At 31.7% G+C, this 21,528-nt stretch overlaps 3 protein-coding genes and 2 non-coding genes across 5 annotated transcripts in view; 1 reads left to right on the top strand and 4 right to left on the bottom strand.

Moving 5' to 3' along the window:
* LOC123698111 (chromatin assembly factor 1 subunit A-A) overlaps positions 1–5,555 on the bottom strand; it is a 57,256-nt gene extending 51,701 nt beyond the window's left edge. The window contains exon 1 of the mRNA XM_045644709.1: positions 5,339–5,555. The gene's annotated coding sequence lies outside the window, so the exon portion shown is untranslated. The remainder of the gene's footprint in view (positions 1–5,338) is intronic.
* LOC123698106 (SET domain-containing protein SmydA-8) overlaps positions 1–21,528 on the bottom strand; it is a 542,384-nt gene that overhangs the window by 189,737 nt on the left and 331,119 nt on the right. The window lies entirely within an intron of this gene.
* Positions 346–990, bottom strand: LOC123698229. The gene has a single exon (XM_045644813.1). The coding sequence runs from the start codon at positions 988–990 to the stop codon at positions 346–348; it is 645 nt and encodes a 214-aa protein (XP_045500769.1).
* On the top strand, positions 9,997–10,084 carry Trnay-gua. Its single transcript is given in 2 exon segments — positions 9,997–10,033; positions 10,049–10,084. It is a non-coding gene; the product is annotated as a tRNA-Tyr (tRNA).
* Trnas-uga lies at positions 10,297–10,378 on the bottom strand. The gene has a single exon. It is a non-coding gene; the product is annotated as a tRNA-Ser (tRNA).

Below are 21,528 nucleotides of genomic sequence, written 5' to 3'. Positions count from 1 at the left end.
TTTGATTAAAAATCCTACGCCATATAGTCCCTTTGTTTCTCCTGTATAGCAGAGTATGTATTCCTGTAATTCTTCGATTTTGCAGCCCATTCTCCTTACTTCACTCAGTCCTATAATATCGAAGTCTACGCTTTTCAGTGCATGCAGCAGTTCAATTAATCGTTCTTGTGATGCTAAGGATCTTACGTTGTAGGTGCAGATTTTTAACAGATGGTTGCGCTTCATTTTTGAGGGGTGAGGGTGTTGGTCGTTGTCCCCACGGTGACCAACCGGCTTGGGGAAAGTATTTTTAAGTTCTTCTATTGTGGTTTGTGTTATATTGTTCCGGTGGCTGATAGGTATTTGCTATGCTTTGTGTTCTACTTTTCCAGTTAGAGATTTTGTAGAGTTGGATCGGCCTCTCATTAGTGTGAATGCGTTTTTCTTATTTTTTGTCGGTACGTTTTTCTCTGGCTGGATTGGGGTAGTTGGTGATATGGATAGATCCCTTTTCCGGTTGTTTGTCTGTGTAGAATAATCTTTAATAATAAGTTTATCGTAGTTAATAGTCGCATAATTCCCTTTATCTCGTTCTTCTTTGACCCTTTCGTGTAGTTCTCTTCTTTTTTGCAAGACCTCTTTAGGAAAATCTTCCGATACGTAAACATCACCAAGTTTCTTCTTATTCTTCATAATTGTATTTTTCAACCAACCATTAACACATGCCATGAGTATTGGTCTAGTTTTCCCTCCAACAGTATCTTTTTTTCCGATTCTATAAATCTTATTTACATCTTTAGGTTCAACCGTAATGTTCAGATGGGTAGTAAGTTTCTGGGTTACTTTTTCCAAAAGATCTGTTTGGGATGATTCTGTTTCCTTAAGACCATAAATAATAATGTTGTTTGATCTGCTGTTTTTCTCCAAATTCGCTATTTTTTCTTTTAAAATTTTATTTTCTAATCGTAATTCTTCAATTTCTCGTGTGAAAGGTGCTAGTTTTTCATCCATTTTATTTAAGACTTCTTTAGTTTGGTTTTGCATTTCGGTTTTAAGTTTGTCAAAAAGTGCTTCATTATTCATTTTAAAAAATTTAGTTTTAGTTTTTTTTGTAATATATTGGGTTTTTACTTTTTAATGCTGTTTCCAAATGGAGGACATTAGCAGTTCAACTACGATTATAGATATTATAGAGCATCCGCCATCCTGTATGGTTATTTCATTCCCGTGGAGTGAAAAATAATTATCAAAAGACCAAATGTTAAAGAAAGTAATTTATATTTGCAGTGTATTTCACGACAGACAATGAAATCTAGTGGTAGCTTTGTATTTACAAATATGGCATATTTATCTTTCAAATAACTTAAACACTTCTAACTGTTAAACCGTCTGTTCCACAGTTAATAATTGTGCCATAATTCATTTAGTTCAGACACAGGCTCATTATTTAAACAAAGACCAATTTCCTTCAGGGACAGATGAGCGATGCGAACACAGGAAGGATTATGTTGACAGTTATGTTAATTGTTCTGTTATATAACCTGGGTTAAAACCTTAAGCTTAAGACGTGTGAAACCCTTTGTTTCAAATCCTTGGATATTTAAAAAATTGAATTTCAAAGGAGGTTACGACAATGGGTTGTTGACTATTTTATCTGTTGATACAGATAAAAGATAATTTTCAATTTTTTTTATAAATAAGGTGGCTAACTACTAGATATAAAATAGCACCTACTAAGTACTAGCCTACAAGACTGATTAACTAATTTTATGATATAGGTACCTAACTCATTGTAAGAGGGTGTTCATTGTCACTTATTTAGTGTCTGTTAAGGGGACGTCACTTTGTTCATGTGCTTTGGGGATTGTATGCTAAGTTTATTATTTAAACTGTATGAGTGTTAATATCTAAAAACTGTGTTTGTTTGTAATTGTTGCCTTAATTCACAAAAACAAAACGTGAGATGAATGAGCCTTTTTGTAGAGATATATCTTGTTTCCGGAAGCTGACAGATGCGCGATTTATGGCGCGAAAGTGTTTTTTGGGAATATTCTAGAGCTATATTTTGTTGAATAAAAATCCTCTACATGCAATTTTGTCAAAGAAGAATACATTAGTATTTAAACATGATTTTATTTAGTGTTCTTTAGTGACGAATGATTACCTTATATTTATATGAGCTTCTTCTTTATGTTTGTAGATGTAACCGACACTTTAGACTGAATTTTAACCCACTTTAACGGAACGATTTAATTCAAACTTGTCTTTAATTCAAACGTGACACTAGAATAATTTTATTTTTTAGATTTTTATTAACGTTAGATGACTTCGCTCCTCTATAATAAATTAATTCATTCTTATCGCATATTTCTTGCGCTCTCCCACAAATCCCTGTAAAATAATTATTTTCTTTTTACAGATTTTATGAGGCAAATGTACTTATTTCGACTTATGTCACCTAGTAATTTAATTTGCACATAAGATTATGATTATTGCTAACACTATTATAGGGTTAAGTGAAAAGCGGGTAAAGGCTTTATATTTGCGATGTTATTATTTTTAAAAGAAAAAAAAACAGTAGTGAATTATTTAACGATTGTTAAATTTTTAATAGTATTGTTAAAGTTTTTTGTTATATTTTTTTACTTGATGTCGTTTTTTAAATTAAGTTCCATTTAAAAATTGTATGTAGAGTATTTGTCATTATAATATTACCTGCATTATAATATAATATAACTGAAGATGTTAATAAAGTTAAGTATTTGAGACTTATAAAATAATTGTAGACTATAGGTAGGTGTATTATTTGAATTAAAAAATTGGTCCATGTATTTACTGAAAATATAAGGTTTTATATTGTTTTTAACATTGCTAGTAATTAAGTAGGACTTATATGATTCATAGACTAATATAAAATTAATCAGACTTGTATTGTATTTATTTATTAAAAGCACCAGAAAGCCAACGAATAATTCAGCAAATAACCATAACTTTTTACACTCAGAGCAATATTGCTCTGAGTTTTTACACAATTACGCCGTTAGTACACGCATTCGCGAGCGGCAGCGAAACAACGAAAAATCTGTCAGTAGTATGGCAGGTTTTCGCATATGATATGTCTCACTCTAGCACATAGATAGATGAAATAGTTGCGTCCTTGTCAGTATTGTTTCGCAAGGAACTGCGAAATGGCCATTACACAGACGCATTGCGAAAAAGTTGCGAAAACATTGCTGTTTACTAACGTTCCGCAGATATTTCGTAATTTATAAGTATTGTGTCAAATAACTAAGAAGGGCTTCTTTTTATCATTAATGATGTTCCAATGATAACGATAATTTTAGTATAGAATATGTTTCAATCACAGAGTCAAAGAAAATCCTTTGAAAAGCATTCGTTAGTAGAAAATTGGACGAAAATGTAAGGGTAAATATAAATTAAAGGGACGCAATTTTATTAGAAATAATTGTCCTTTGGTTTCTTCTAAATTCAATTAATTGAAATCTCAATTTAATTAATTGAAATTTGATTTTTAATTTGGGTTTGGATGGAATTGGATTGAAATGGAAAATTAGATATTTATAAAAGCTGCGTACTTATATACATGTTATGTATTTTTATGAAATGAAGGTCAAAGAATCAGATCGATTTTGAGCTTTTTTAATGTTTTTGTTTTATCAAAATTCACAGAATTTATTCCACATTCAGCTTCGGTGGCTACGGTACATTATTTAAACATACATATCTTATATATAAAAATGAATCGCAAAATGTGTTGGTAAGCGCATAACTCGAGAACGGCTGAACCGATTTCGATAATTCTTTTTTTATTATATTCCTTGAAGTACGAGGATGGTTCTTATGTAGAGAAAACGTAAACATGTACCACGGGCGAAGCCGGGGCGGACCGCTAGTAGTTTAATATTTATATTAAGTTTTCTAATATACAAAAATTCCATTCGTATCCCAATATTTGTAAACTTTAAGTTAAAGTATAAAAAAATCAAATGTTTATCGAATAAACGTTTCATCTATCTATCTATCAAATACACATAAAATTTAAATTTAAAATTAATTTCAACCAAGAAGCTTATATATCAACAGTATATTTATAAAAATTCAGTTTTTTTTGTTCATTCTCTACTGTCTTGGCTATCTGTTTACTAGATGACATAAGATTACATGGAGAGAATTGACCTAATTACGGATAAAAACATTCTGGACATGAAGTTGTACTCGCATGACCGCTACTTATGTTGTATTAGGATTTTCTTATAAATCTTTCATTATCCTACGATTTATTATTTAGGTTCACTTCATCTACTTACTACTACCTTACTGATAGATAATTCTTTGGAATCTATAGTTAAAAATGTATACCTTTTTAATTAATAAAAATTTAAAAATGTTAGATGTTACTCCGACAATTTTTTTAATATAAATACTAGCGAAAAATCTACGGACGGACAGATCTAGCTTTTTGTGCTTAGAACAAATGATTTGTGGTTGATGAAATGATAACACATCAAATAGAAATAGAAGAAATAAATAATTAAAAGAATACCTATTCTTAAATATTCTTAATTGTACCTTGCCTTGTAATTTACTTAAAGTTAAATTCGCACGCTACCTGTAATTGCTTTTGTCTAGTTTAATCAAATGTAGAGCGGCACTTTTGTTATGTTGTTAACTTAAATATAGGTAACAACATAATATTAATAGAGCATATAATAATTCTGTATCTTATCTTATAATATATAAAATTGTCTGTCACAATGTTAGTTAACATACTCCTTCAAAACGGCAGGACCGATTCTCATGAAATTTTGTGAACATATCGAGTAGGTCTGAGAATCGGCTAACATCAATTTTTCATACCCCTAAATGATAAAGAGTAAGGCAGAACAACATTTGCCGGGACAGCTAGTTGTCTTATACAAATACAGAGAATAAAATTATTGATATGATTATGTTCCCGAAAAATTATGACTAGGCTTCACGTCATATTGAATAACTCGACATTGTCTGCCGATTCGTATCTCTACGTAATAAATTAGGCAAATGAAATGATACTGTTCAATCTCTTATGTAATTGTATGAATGTAACCTTATACTTTTGGTATACTTTCATAATACTACAGCAATGACATGCAATTCTGTCTATTCATTATATGCATATTAAAAGCACGTTACCAACAATGAAACGATTGAACTAATTCGAAGTCACATCATGGCTAAGCACATAATGATAGAGTCCGATGATTTCGCGGTGAACACGCGAACTTAATTTGCCACATGGGAAACCACAAGCATACATGCAATCTGACAAGGGCAACCTTCGACCTTATACATTACTCACCTCATCAAAACACAACTAAAGTCAATCACACTCAACAAAGGAAGACACTACGAGGGCGCTAACGCGGCCGTTCTCAGTGAGTACTAATGAATTGACATGGTATTCGTACACACACAATTAACGGATACAATTGGGAACATTTTTTATTGATGAAAAGGTTAAAGGAGGTGGTGGTACGGCGCCAGGCCAAAGGGCAGGCGAGCGCGCAAGCCGGCGCGCCGCCACACTCTGCTCTCCGACTGAGGCGCGCTTTGAGCCGTTCGCGCAAGCGTTGTGTGCCAGGATCGGCCAAAATTCACCCCCAAAACGCACCTGACTTAACGTCCCAAGTACTGCGACAATTTCAAACGAAATAGACTATATTCAAACGCATTTCGGGCTATTTTCCCGCGACATTCGTGACGTAGCTTCCATGATTTTTTGGGACAATGCGTGTGCCGCACTGCACACGTTGATAATTAAATGTGTTTGACAATACGGAGGCTGTGCCGTGAGGTGATGACGTCAATGTACCAAACACTGGATGAACGCCCGATTGGATAATTTGATAAGCCTTTGACTCGGTGTGTAATTAAAAATTATGCTAACACGCTGTGAGCTCTTGTCAAATTTTTCTGTTACATTTTAACAATTTTGCCTGGCTCTTTCACCTGCGTACTTTTAATGACTTCAACGAATTCGGGGATATGTTTGGTAGTTGTAAACAATCGTTGACGAAAAGCAAATAAATGCACACGAACATTATGAAGTGAAGTGGGTCCAATGAGACAGTGGTATGGTTAATCAAAGGAAATAATGAATCAAAGGACAAGGAAACATAATTTAACATTTTAATGTTTCTGATTAGGTATTGGTAGTCTGGGCAATATTTTGATTTTATAACAAAGTTAACAAAGCAAGACGATATATAGTTTCATTTCAAGTTGGTCAGCAGCAATACAATATTGACAAAAATACAAGTCAATAATATGAGAAAAATCAAATGGCAGAAATTGGTTAGATGCCAAGATTGTGCAAATATCTACCTGAATAGGCAACCAGCTCAGCTATTTTGTTGCAACTAAGAAGTATTCAGAATTTAATATACATGAACTTCTTCATAAACAAAATATTAGCCATGATATTAGATATGAAATTGAAATTGATAATATTGGAATTTCATCTATACTATGTAGAGTTTGTTTGTTTGTTTGAACGCGATAATCTCGGCACCTACTGGTCTGATTTGAAAAAATATTTCGGTGTTAGATAGCCCATTTATCGAGGAAGGCCGTTATATATCATCTCGCTTAGACCAACAGGAGAGGAGCAATGTGGGTAAAGTAAGTAATATCTAAGTAGTTGAAAATATAACTTGATTTAAGCCTTTCTATTGTACAGCGTTACCTGTTTCCTTTTTATAAACAGAGAGAAGTCAATAGACTGTAGACCCCATAGATTTATATTCATCAATGCGCTATTTGAATCATAAATGAACCACAAATCCAATTACAACCCAGATTACTATACTTATTTAGAGTTACTGGAGTGTGAATCGAGTATCAAAGTTATAAATATGTAGTTATAAACAGTTGAATTTAGTATAGTTCGCAACGAAGTTATTTTTAGCGTTGTTTGCATACAAGTGGTCTCTTGAACTATCGTTGCTGACTCTATTTTGAACGAAAATATTCGCCCTAATTTTTACGTAGTTTAAATTGAATTTTAATGAAAAACTTTGTAAATCAGGTCAAGTTTACTCGCGTTGGAATTAATTTTTTGATGTATGGGATGAATAGCTTATAATATTATCATATTATTAAATTAATAGAAGAGCAAGAAGAATAATGTCTGTGGTATTGAGTAGAAATAGCATTGATATTGCTGCAACTATGTGACTAAGTAAATTATTAAGTATGTTAGAAGGAAAATAAATTGTAAAAGAAAATCCAACCATTTTTTTTTTCATGCAAAAGCAGTACAAATTCAAGTAATACCTACCTAGGAACAATTTAAATATTTTTAAGATTTTGTACAATGTATTTCTAAGGATGAATACACAGTTTATCGAACTAGGTAGGTACATACAATTATTATAAGCGTGAAAGTTTGTACAAATGTGTGAATATTAGCTACTGTTTCACGCGAAGTTTACAAAATGGATTTCTATGATACTTGACTTGATTCATCTGGAGATGAAACCGCGCAGCACAACTAGTATTAATTACAATAATTGTTACCTGTTCTGATGTGTGTTCTGTGAGTTCTGTGATTGTTCATGACCACGTAATAATCATTCGTAATATTGGCTATTTCATACCAAAACCACGTTGTTACTATTCCATTTCCTAATTCAATTCAAACTAAATCACATGTATATTGCATCCCCATATTTTACAGCTATACTATTCAATTTCGAAGCTTTCGTGGGGTTATGTGATAATGAAATATATCCAAGTATATGGGTAGGTACTAGGTACAGGCCACAGGGTAATCCGTGGATTTTATGTCAATAAAATAAAAATAAAAAAGCTGTTTATTGTTTGTTAAAAGTTTATTGAACTGACAACATAGCATTATATTAATTATCTGTGACACAACATACATTTTTTTTTCTTCTATATGGAGTAAAAGGCTGTGTTCTTCAGAATTTCAGACAGCGCTGGTCACAAGACACTTATATGTATAAACAAAAATTAATAAATGCATAGTTACATACAGAAAAATTGTAACAAATAACAATACATAGGTACCTACTGCTGTAACAAAACGGTATCATGTATTACATAAATGTTTTATAGTAACATATAACTTAGTAATCCAGGCTTTACATACAAAACACAATTAGATTTGATTGAAACAGATCTTACGTCATATGATAATACTAATAAAATTAGATTAGAATACTGTGGAAATAGTAGAGCTTCACCAAAACAAATCATTTGTTATTCTTAAACACGCAAGTACGTAAATAAATTACGATGAATATGCGACGACAAAATATAAGTATTAAGACAGACGTATACCTATGTAAACCACTACAAAGTATGAAACAGTCGCTTTTTCTGACCCTATGTACCTATGCTTAAATCTTTAAAACTAAGCAACGGATTTTGATGCGTTTTTTTAATAGATTTTGATTCAAGAGGAAGGTTTTAGAATATAATGAAAGCGGGCGAAGCCGCGGGTGAAAAGCTAGACCTAAAAATATGACATTTACAAATTACTATCTACCTACTAAATTAAATATTACATTTAAAAGTTTAACTTTTAAAGGTTAATCTGCTAAGATGATGACAATAATCCTTATCCGTTTTATCTTTGTAGTTTGAGTGAGGTGATTAAGGACAATCAATCACAGTGGAAAATATGTAGTTAAAGCATCTGTATCGATTCTTGTATTAAAATAACAACTGAAAATATAAAAAAATATTTAAATACTTATGTTATATATTTTATGGTAATTTAACAGTCTTTTATCAATTAAAAATATCATCTATACTAATATTACTTATAAAGGTGAAGAGTTTGTTTGTTTGTTTGAACGCGCTTATCTCCGGAACTACTAGTCCAATTTAAAAAATTCGGTGTTAGATAGCCCATTTATCGAGGAAGGTTAGGCTATATATCATCACGCTATGCTACGACCAACAGGAGTGGAGCCACGGGGCAGAAACCGCGCGGAGCATCTTGTAAAGTTATTATTTAATATAAGCATTTTCTTCCGGTTTTCTAATTCTAATTTTCTGTTGCAATTTACCTATATAAAATGTTATTTCTAATCAGACAATGTATAATGCTGAAAAACTATTACAACATCAACAAAATATTTATTATTTAACATTATTTAATATGGAAGTCTTAAAAACTTATGTGTATTATTATATTATGTGTTTAAAATAGGTGTTAAATAGAATTTTCACCTTAGATTTTCACAATAATTTCTCAATGAAATTAATGATATTTATCTTTGTTCTAACATCAATCAAAAATTAAAAACTCATTAAATTTTTAGTTCAGGATACATCGCCCATTTTTGCAAGTGACTACTATCAAGCTAATTTTCCGTTTGTAGCTTTATTTTGATGAGACGCCCAATAATTTCGTGTACGAAAGTCTCGATTGTGGTAGCTAACAGAGATAACAAGGATAAAAATTTTTGATTTGATGGTTCTCAAATATTTATTACTAACTGAATTTTTTTAATCTGTTCAATCTCAAGATAATTAATTACCTAAATTATTCGAAAAAATATTTGTCCTACAAAATCTATGGTTTGTTCAAAGAGTCCCCCTTTCCAAAGTGTATCGATAACGAGGTCATCATAAATGATTACTAACAAGCTGATTTTTTTGTTTTCACTTACTTAATGTTTATATAATTCAACAGACATATTGTCCTACAAATTGCGTAATAAATATTTGAGAACCATCAAATCAAAAAATGTTATCCTTGTTATCTCTGTTAGCTACCACAATCGAGAGTTTCGTACACGAAATTATTCGGTGTCTCATCAAAATAAAGCTACAAACGGAAAATCAGCTTGATAGTAGTCACTTGCAAAAATGGGCGATGTATCCTGAACTATTTTAGTACATACCTATATAAAAATAAGCAATAAATAACTGGTATAAAATTTGAATTATAATACGTTACTTAATTTTGATTGAAGATATCAACCTTCGATAGCTCAGTTGGTAGAGCGGTGGACTGTAGAGGAATATCACTGTCATCCATAGGTCGCTGGTTCAAATCCGGCTCGAAGGAATCTTTTTATTGTTTTTTTTTCATGTTTTTTTGTTTGTACTCAATTATATTCAAAATATATATTTTTGTTTGTAAAAAAATATTCAGATGCGTGAAGGAAAAATAAATGCATTTTTTTAATTATAACGTTTAAAGCGCTATAAAACAATTGAAATTGAATGGATCCAAATAAGCTTTATAAAAATGAAAACAAAAAAATAATAAAAAATTATCGCTGCGGACAGGATTCGAACCTGTGCGGGTAGAACCCAATGGATTTCAAGTCCATCTCCTTAACCACTCGGACACCGCAGCTATACAGAGCGAGATGAATTTAGGGAACGTAACCTTTTATAATAAAATGTTTTATAATAAAACGTTTGCTTCAGTGTTTACTAATCGATATTGTCGTTTTACGTGTAAATTTCAAAAAGGAGACTAATCTGACAACCCTATATTTTACAATAGAAATACGAATACATAACATACTCGTAGTATTATTTTATCTGTGATTTTATGTGTGTACTTTCATAGTTTTTCCTTTTTCATATGGATAATAAAAAGTAAAAATTTATCTGTGAGAATAGTACGGTAATATTAATTGTCATTCAATTAAAAGACAAACAATAATACAATTGGAAAATTTAAGACACAGCCACTCTCAAATTACTGTGTTAAATGTTAAATTTTCGAAATGAATTGTCATTGAAAAACAAAAATGCAATTGTAAATTTTAATTCTATGTAGTGGAATTTGAATTCTATTTTATTTCATTTATTATTGTACCTAATTTAATTAAGCGCCGATTTTACAAACCTTGGTTAAAATTTATCCGTCTAATAAAGTAATACACGAACATTTTAAAATCTAACCTGTAAACTGTCAAATACGGACAATTAGAATATATATTTTTGAAATGGTGCCTAGTTAGTATACGACAGTATTATACGTTATTCGATGAATAAGTTTTATCCAAGGATTGAAAAATCAGCCCTAAAATGAAAAATAGTTTGGATGTTTAGATAATAGATGTCGTTCTATTTTGATAATACTGCCATCTTTTGACTTGACAAAGATATTAAAAATTTTAATATCTACTCCACACTAGATGGCGCTAAATTTAATGATGGTATATTCGACAATAGATGGCGCACCTGGACTTAGTTGAAAACTTGTTAGCGTTAAAATAATAATATTATGAAACTAAAATTATTTATTATTAAATTATAAAATTATAAAATATCCAAAAGCTAAATCAGTCAATGTGTGCTGTAAAGACAATATTATAATTATTATGGTTTTTAGTAAGTAATATGAAACCCCATGCGTGATGTGGCCCAATTATTATTGTACAATAATTAAAAGTTGATGCCCCATAACATAAATAACTATATAATATTATGTTAAAAATTAATTTTAACACTCATTGTTTTAACACGGTGATAAAATACGGAAAATACGCAGTTAATTTTTACCGTTTCCTAAATGTTTATAGTTTTATAAATTTGTGTCATTCTTTGCAAATAGAACTTTTATGATTTTTTTAATAATTAAGTAGGCACATAGGCTCTTAGTAATGATTTAAAAAGTATCTAACTATACAGCATATCTGCGTTCATAAATAAAAGTTATGATAGGTAAGTTGAAATAATTAAAACAATGCTCAAATAGCTATAATTTTTAAAACCCTTTTGTAAATATTTATCCATCAATAAATTATTAATTTTAAATTGGAAATTAAGAAAAAAATGATTTCTTTTTTCGCCCGGAAGTTCAACCTTCACGGCGAGTCAATTGTTAGATAGAAACATCTATTGTCCTGCATTGAATAGATTTTTTATAGATTAGTGTTTTAGATTAGCACGGGCCAATTCCGCGAAATGCGGATTCTTTAATGAAGGAAGTTAATACGACACGCTACATTACGCCTTTGACGTATCTCTTGTTAATTACACGGTTCATAGGAAGCAATGTAGACGTGAAATTCGAACTAATTTACTTTTGTTTTAGTTTCGTAGGATGAGTTGAGCTTTGGTAATACGAATAAGATTAAATGATGTCGGAAGGGTTCAGTATATTTGTATTTCTTTTGATTTGTGTAGAAATCTCATGTCACTGACAAAGCGGTTGGACTATTTTAGACTTCTTTGTAAATATTCGGTAGGTCTTGAATAGGTCGTAAACTTTTTTTATTCCCCAAGTGATAAGGGTGTTCTCGCAGATTGACGTTTATATATTGTTATTATTTGAAAAAATATTTTTCACGAAAAACTATACCTAGAATCAATTTTTGTGTAATTTGGTATCTCCATAGAATATATTCTAGTTTATCTTTTAGTAAAGTATTTTTTATCAGACTTCCAAAGCAAGGCGCGCTGTATCTAGTATTTTATTATACGTTTGCCTCGCCTTGTTATTACTCAAGCCGTAAAATCGTAGAATAATGTGTTTAACAAGATATTAAACTATGTGTACATACTTACTATAAAACCTCAAACCAAAGTGAATCTTCAGTTTAGGAGAGACAGACATAAAAACAAAAGCGTAGACCATGCTCGTAAAACTTGCATTAGACACCTCTCTCTAAAAGTAAATAGGACTGTCGCGTGAGTAAGTGTTATTAGTAAATATTTTTTTAAAGAATTGGAAGCCGGAAGACGGAAAACGCGGGATCGAATATTCATAAAAATAAATATCAGATTAAATAATTATTTTTATTTTAAATGTAATTAACTTTACTTTTTAACTTTATTTTAAATGTAATTTTATTGTTGTTTAAATAACACAGCTTTAATTAGCAATTACGATCTAATTTCGTATTTCTATGTGCAGCCATGTTATATTTAAATTGGAATCTGTTAATTGACAAGCGAAGTGTATACTTACATATTTGTCTTCACCTTCACTTATCACTAAAAAGTCTGTATTCTGTCTGCACGAAAGTACTTTATATTAAATTAAACAAAATTATTGCTTGTCCCAGCTGCATTCGAATTGACATATAAAAAATAAACTTAGGAATAAGCTGTAGTTTTTTACGATAAAATAATTTTCAATATATTTTTAGTGTTTTAAATACTCTGTTACACAAAAATAATAAACTTTCCTAATAAAATACAAATGCGCTTGTGTACGCGACAGTACAGATCCTAGTAAATAGCATTAGAAGTGCATAGAGGTGATCAAATCGTCCACAGACGGACAAACCTTCTCGGTTTATAGTTATTGAAACACCATTGAAGGCTATAAACAATATTTTGCGTTAAAAGCTTTTCAAGTGATAGATTTAATACATTTCTCCTGTGATTCTATGGTTTTTTTATGATCTTTACGATTAAGATTGTTCTTTCTGAGATATGAAAAAGCGTGGTTATGAAGTGTATTCACATGATATTTTTTACATAATATTGTATTGATATTGTGTATATTATCAGATTACAGATTATTTTAGATAGTCTTTGATTATAGATACAAAGTAGATAGATAAAAAGAGATATTTTGTTGGTTGTTACTTTTCTAAACGTAAATTTTTGTAACATAAATTGATGAATGTTTGTTCCTTCCTTTATGCAAAAAGACTATTTGCTTTTGGATGAAATTTGAAATAAATATATTCCAATAGCATGCTTTTAAGCTTTTTTATTTGAAGTGCAGCTGCTGATAATTTCCTTAAATGTATTTAAATCTATGTCCTAAAACTTGCCTAAAACAGTGACGATACTAATTCATTCGTCATTTTCCTCGTGTTAACAATGGGTAAAATACTTGATACTCGTGGTCTGACGCAGGGAGTTTCTTTATCAAAAGCTAATGTGACGTTTTTGTCCTAATATTGAACTGACATATTTATGAAAACACACACATTTCTAGCAAATAGTTTAAACATTTTCATCGATTACGTCACCAAAATTCTATTAAACAATAATTTATTTTGTAGGATTTTCGATATAAAAGATTGTGTAGGATTTTCAGGAGTTAATACGTTGCTGTCACAAACTTTTTTCGTTATTTTTACACGAACTATAATGTTTAAAATTTGATAAAGTTATTCAAAGATTGAAAATAATATTTTGAAAAACAACTTTTAAAGTGCTATCTATCATTAATTATTAAAAGTGATTCAAGAAATTTATGAACGACCATTTTTAAGTATTTACGACTGAAACTTTAATAACTTTTGAAACAGTAAAGACATAATATTATAGTAGGGAAATAATCATCATTTGTGTTGAGAATAAACCACAGAATAAAACTGATAATTTAGTTATTTATAAACATTTATACGATGCATATTGCATGCATCTGTTCTTTACAGGAAAGTCAATGACCCTTTCTCTCAATATTGACCATGTTTTTCACAGCTTACATATTATAACCTAAAAATGACGTCATTCCAAACGTTCCAACTTCAAATGGTGTAATTTGATTGGTTGTTTACAAACCGGCGCGTGCGGCACAATCACGTCCGCATCTTTCACGGAAATCTTTACATTGGATGCTTGTTTTCAGTAGGAATATGCGTCAAGGATTGGTACCGTCAGCAGGAGAAGTGATTTTACTTTGTGACTGGACAGTCTGCAAACAAATATATAAATTTTCCTGGTAGAGTTTATTGTCACTTCAAAATAAATTCTTGAGAAAAATACTTTTTAAATTGAGTAATTATTTTAAATGATATTTTATTTGTGCATCACTATATCATGATAGTCTTTAAATTGTGACTAAACAACCCAAGTGCTCTGGGTTCGATTCCTAGTTAACCACTTTAACCACAAATCACAATATAATTAATAATCGACCTGTAAAGAATGTAATGAACAATGATGCAATGAAAATCCAATTTTTCAATTATTCATCACTTACTTTCCTGTTCTACATAATTATTAAATATCTAAAGAAGACTAATAAAGAGGCTTGTAGGCTGAAGTTCAAATATAATGTCCTTTAATTGAGCCTCACATCACATCTATTAGGAATTAATAAAAAAATACCTATTAGACAATACGATCTCCGCTTACGTCGTACGCAAAGCTTGCATTATGAAAATAACACAATTTTTAAATACACTTCGTTGCAAGTTTTTTCCCTTTGTAAAATATGCACTCTGACGCAAGTTTATCAGGGTACACGTCTAATACATTTTTACACCTAATACAGATTAATTCAATCTAGTATCATATCAAATATTACCCGCCACACAATTACGCAGTTAATTACAAATAAATATTATATAATTGTGTGGCTAATACCTAGTGCACACTAAAAGTTTTGCGTTTCTAGCCACCCATAAATGTTTGAATTTTGAATGTTATATTTTTTTAACCTATGAAGTCTCATAAGTTGAGGAAAAAAAATTTGGCTGGAAGCTCGTGTCAATTTTTTTTTATCTCAAGTTGAAGTTCGTTGTCCGTAGCAAAAACGGAACTAACACGAAACAATTTTAGGGCGATGATTTTTGATGATTTTAAAAGTTCGCTTTCTCCGAAAGCTTGCACTGCTCGCCTTCAAAATACTTTTGGGAGGGAAGCACCTTATTTGAGCACTGTAAGGCATTGATATGCTGAATTTCATCGCGGCCGTGTTTCTCTTCATGATGAAATTCGTGAAGGTCGACCCTCAACTGCGATCACGGAGGAAAATATGGCTACCATCATACGACTAATTTAAGAAAATTGCCATATCACTTATTAGGAGATTCGAGGACATTTGGGGATTGGTATGAGACAAATTCAGAAAATTTTACATGAACATTTCAAAGTTAGGAAGCTTGGTTGCCTGTGAATTGCTCCTAAACTCACTCCAGAACAAAAACGACATCGAGTAGATTGGTGTTAAGAAATGCTATTAAAGTACAATTACGGACATTCTAACGCCGTGTATAATATCGTGACAGGATATGAAATATGTGTATATGGTTATATTCCAGAAATAAAACACCAATATTCTTTGTGGGTGTTTAGAAGTGACAGCAAACCAACCAAATTGAGGCAGGCGAGAAGGGTTGGCAAACAAATGATTGCATTATTTTTCTCTAAGACAAATCCTGTCTGCACTATCCCACTTGAGTAACAAAAGACTGTTAATGCCGAGTGGTACACCACTATTTTTTGCCCAATTTCTTAGAAAAAATAAGAGAAAAGCGACCTAGAAGTCGCATCTTGTTGCACCATGACAGTGCTTCGGCGCACACCGCGAACAAAACAAAGTCATTTTTGGCTACTGAAAACATAGAGCACGTGACTCATGCCGCACGCAGTCTTAACCTAGAACCTTGCGATTTCTTTCTTTTCCCAAAAATCTATGAATCAATGAGTGGTTCGACATTTACGAGACCAGAAGAGGCCGTGGTTGCTTTCAAACAGCACGCAGAAAACATACCCTCGGACCAATGGTCCTCATGTTTCCAGAAATGGTTTGAACGGATGAAAAAGTGTTTTAAATGTAACGGAGAATACTTTAAAAAGTAGTAAATATAATATTGGACGAATAAATTGTTTTGTTTATTAGTTACGCAAAACTTTCAGTGTGGCCCACGTAACATCTAATCCGATTGCGGTCGTAATCCTATATAACTTATTCCACCACAAGTTGTGAAATGAAAAGAGGATTTACCAGAAACGAGTGTTATCTTTTTAATGAAAGCGATTGATTAAGAAAGCGGTTGGTTGATATAGTTCTATCTATTCTCTTTATTTTGTGTATATTTCTATGTATTATATAGCGAAAGATTCTATAATCAAATTCCTAATTTCCTAACGTATTTACCTATATCTTTGTAATCCACGAAATCCAGTATAATGAAATGTATGCAAATGTATTTGTATTAGATGGTATTAGACGTGTTGTTGCTGTTCTTATAATATTATGTAGCTTGCCACATTCATGAAAGAGCAAATTAGCTAACTATAATAATATAACTATATAATATATAATAATATAAGCCATTCTATGATGATATAGAAAAAGCCAGGAGTTTCACAACCGGTAAAGTTATTCTATTGGGAGACTTGAACGCGAAGATAGGTCAAAGAAAGCCGGAAGAGAGTACAATACTAGGCCCATACTGCTACGGTAAAAGAAACTCGAGAGGCGAAAAACTTGTCCAATACGCTCTAAAAAATAAGTTTACAATAATTAATTCAGTATTCAAGAAAAATACAAAAAACTTATGGACATGGATTACGCCAGATAAAAAGAATAGAAACCAAATAGATTATATTCTGAGTAACTATCCAAAACTATTTACCAACATGGAAGTCATTAACAAACTCTCGTTTCCGAGCGACCACAGACTCTTAAGAGGAACAGTATCTCTGGATAAACAAAAGAAAAGCCGAGCTAATTTTGATACAACCCCAACAATCACACTATCAAATGAGAAATCACAAGAAACATACCTATCTGCCTTAAGAAATAAAATAAAATTAATCAACTGGGAAGCTAACGATAACATTGAATCATACTATCAAAAAAATAGAGTCATCCATACTAGAAAGTTTAAAAACAATTACGTCAATTAAAACAAAGAAAGAAATAATATCTGAAGAAACTAAAAACCTAATTAAAAAACGCATAGAACTCCAACACAAACCTTCAAAAAACAAGAAAGATAAAAAGGAACTTTCAGCACTCTACAAAACTACAAACAAACTACTTAAAAAAGATTATGATAATTACAGACTGGATATTATTGAAAACCACCTACTATCCTCGGGAAGCCAAAAGAAAGCCTACAAACAGTTAAATTCAGAAAAAAATTGGATCCCGACATTGAATACGCAAAAAGTAACAAAGAAACAGCAAACTAGAAAGGACCTTGTAAAAATTGCCTCCGACTTTTACACAACCCTATACGATGATAAATCTATCACAAACTACAGCTACAAAAAGTGTATAGAAACAGATGAAAAAACATTGTCAATACAACCATTCAATGAAGAAGAAATAATGTCAAAAATTAAAAAAAGATAAAAGCCCGGGTGTTGACAATATACCGAACGAAGCCTTACTACTTGGAAAACATCTACTGATAGGTCCACTCGTTATTCTTTTCACTAAAATACTGGAACAACAAGAAATTCCTACCAAATGGGCAAAATCGCGGATAATCCTGATATACAAAAAAGGAGACCCAGCTAATATAAATAATTACCGACCTATTAGCCTACTTCCAACAATGTATAAGCTATTTGCTATGTGTCTGGTAAAAAGAATAGAGCCAACTATAGAAATGCACCAACCAGTCGAACAGGCAGGTTTTCGTCATGGATACTCAACGACTGATCACATACATACCTTAGAACAAGTGATAGAAAAATATGTTGAATATAATCAAAATCTATACATAGCATATGTCGACTACGCAAAAGCGTTCGATTCCATATCACATATGAGTATCTGGGACGCATTAGAGCATCAGAACCTTCCACATGTATACATTAACATCATCAAGGATATATATAGAAAAAGTACAAGCCGCGTCAAATTAGATAGGCTAGGCGCAGAATTTTATATCCGCAGAGGTGTGAAGCAAGGAGACCCGCTATCGCCAAAAATATTTATAACTGTCCTGCAAAATATAATGAAAGACCTAGAATGGAACAAAAAAGGTAAAGGAATAAGCATAGAAGGAAAAAACCTCAGTAACCTAAGATTTGCGGATGATATAGTTCTTTTCGCTAAAACACCAAATCAACTAGAGGGAATGCTAACAGAACTAAGCGCTGCAAGCGCGAATGTAGGCCTACAACTGAATACCTCAAAAACAAAAGTAGCTACCAATGGCATAAAGAAACCTATACGAATAAATCAAACACCTATTGAATACGTAGAGAGCTATATCTACCTCGGAAAACAAATATCATTTGAAAAGACAAGACATCTAGACGAAATAGACCGGAGAATCAAATTAACGTGGAATAAATACTGGAGTAACAAGGAAATACTAAAATCAAAACTATCAATGAAGCTAAAGAAAAAAGTAATGGACTCGTGCCTGTTGCCTTGTTTAGCATATGGTGCCCAAACTTGGATCTTTAACCACATTACCATGTCAAAAATACGCACGTGCCAACGGTCTATGGAAAGAAGTATCCTTGGCATCAAGACCATAGACAAAGTCAACAGCACAAAAATCAGAGCAAAAACCAAAGTAATAGACGTGTTACAACATGCACAGCGCTTAAAATGGAAATGGGCTGGACATATCGCCCGCTACTCCGAAGATAGATGGCCAAAAAGGGTCACGAAATGGATAGGCCCAGGATCCAAGAGACAGAAAGGCAGACCAAGGGCTCGCTGGGCTGATGATATTCTACAAATGACAGGCAAAGACTGGATGAAGGCAGCTGGAAACAGGAGGAAATGGGGACAGTTGGAGGAGGCCTATACCCGAAAGGGGCCAGGACATTTAACCTAACTGCATTTTTTTATATTTTCGTGTATTATGTATCTTTTGTAGTAAACTGTATCTAAATGTCATGGATTATAAAGGCTAAATAAAATAAAATAAAATATAAGCCATCCGAATCTTACGTTATGCTATCAGCCATCTATCAGCTTAGGCCTTCGCCTATCAAAAGATCGACTTAATTAGGAGAGTGTAATTTTGTAGTGTTGGTAAGCCTGAATACCTTCGTGCTAAAGTACGCACTACTTTTACGTAGAAAAACTATCTGTACCGTGTAAGGATAATCTAATACAATGTGAAATATTGATACGCTGCGTAGTAATTAGTGAAACAGTCGGCTGAACATGCGTTCTTCTTGAGTGGCTTGTGAAATTGAAAACACGAAGAAAGTTTGTAAATGTGCTATTATATCTGTACTCTCACTGGAACTGTCATGGTTTATTAGAATCTGTATAGGTACTTCTACCACCTACTGAGGTGATCCGGAAACATTTATAGCAATTTTGCTGAATGTTAAAATTCTTTATTTTAAAATGTAAGCATTGAGGAAATAAACGATGTGACAGATAATATAATTAATTCTATTACTTTTACTATAAGTAGATAGAAACACCGCAAATACAAAAAAAATGAGTACCTAATAAGTACCTACCTATAATATACTACCTACCTATAAGTTTAATTTCAATATCAGTTATCACCTACCTTTTCACTTGATAAACAAATAGTCATAATAATTCAGGAATACAATATACAAGTTGGAAGGAACATCAAGTCCATTTTCACACAAATAAATATACATACATTCGATAACACTCAAATCTATAAATACTAATAATATTATAGCTGAAGAAATTGTTTGTTTATTTGAACGCGCTAATCTAAGGTACTACTGGTGCGATTTGAAAAAATATTTTGGTGTTATATTAAGTATATCATTACGCTAAGACCAACAGGAGTGGAGCAAGGCGGGTAAAACCACGGGGCACAGCTAGTAAATTATAAAACAAATAAGTACCCAATTCTCGTTAATAGCAATTGTTGAGTCAACTTTAGGAATTATCACGATAGCATACATTATTAGGGACAGTGATTAGATAAGATTAGTTTACGAGAAAGTCACTTTCAAAACCTATTGTTGTTGGAACAACGAATCGGGTATCTTTAATGGGTTTTAGTGCATACATTCTAAGCTACTATGCAGAACTATGAGGTGTCTCCGTTAATTTATGCAAACTTTTTAAAACAAGATTACGCAAAATGTAAAAAAAGATGTAGTAATAAAGTTGCTTTCTTAATAAGCTGTAAAAGAAAGAATCCCAATTGAATTTGAGTTTGTGTATTCAAATAAACAGTAGCAAACAGTTTATTAAATAGTAGGTACTAATGTGTTTGTTAAGTAACTTATTAAGTTCGGACAAATTAGGTACAAATACTAGATACGAAGTGTGTGTTTAAACATATTTATTTCAAACCAATTTGAAAAGTGGATTCATCTTTTTATACCTTGCGATTCTTATGTAGATAGATTATTTATCTACATAAGATACATAATATTTATTCCATTTCTATAGTTTGCCTTAATAATGTCTGAATCAAGTTCTGTGATTGTATCTTGAAGTAGCTTTTTGGTAATCTTTCTGTAATATTAATACTTAATGACATTGATGAGACCTTTTTTACATTGTAATTGAGTCATTACTATAACATTTTAGCAATATAAATTTTAAACTGATCTTTTATTACACGTCTAGTAAATGAATGGGTGGCGTCAATGATACGGCACATTTAATTTGACATTGAAACTTCAGCATGCAATAATCCAACAACTTACTAGTACTTATTCTATCAAATGATTATGCTCCGTACGCGAACGTGATACGGCACATATTACCGTGCATGAATTAGTGAATTTAATAAGAGTGCATGAAGGTGCAGCGAAGATAATGATTACTGTACAAAGATTGAGTTTCGTTGACATGTATCAGAGGATATGTCAATCATCCCAAGAACAAAAGATTAGAAATATAAAAGGTAAAGATAGATTGTATCGCTA

The sequence above is a fragment of the Colias croceus genome, chromosome 15 (genome assembly GCF_905220415.1).
Source record: "Colias croceus chromosome 15, ilColCroc2.1".
Classification (NCBI taxonomy): Eukaryota; Metazoa; Arthropoda; class Insecta; order Lepidoptera; family Pieridae; genus Colias; species Colias croceus.
The sequence above is the reverse complement of the archived record's forward strand: the minus strand, read 5'-3'. Positions and strand labels throughout refer to the sequence as shown.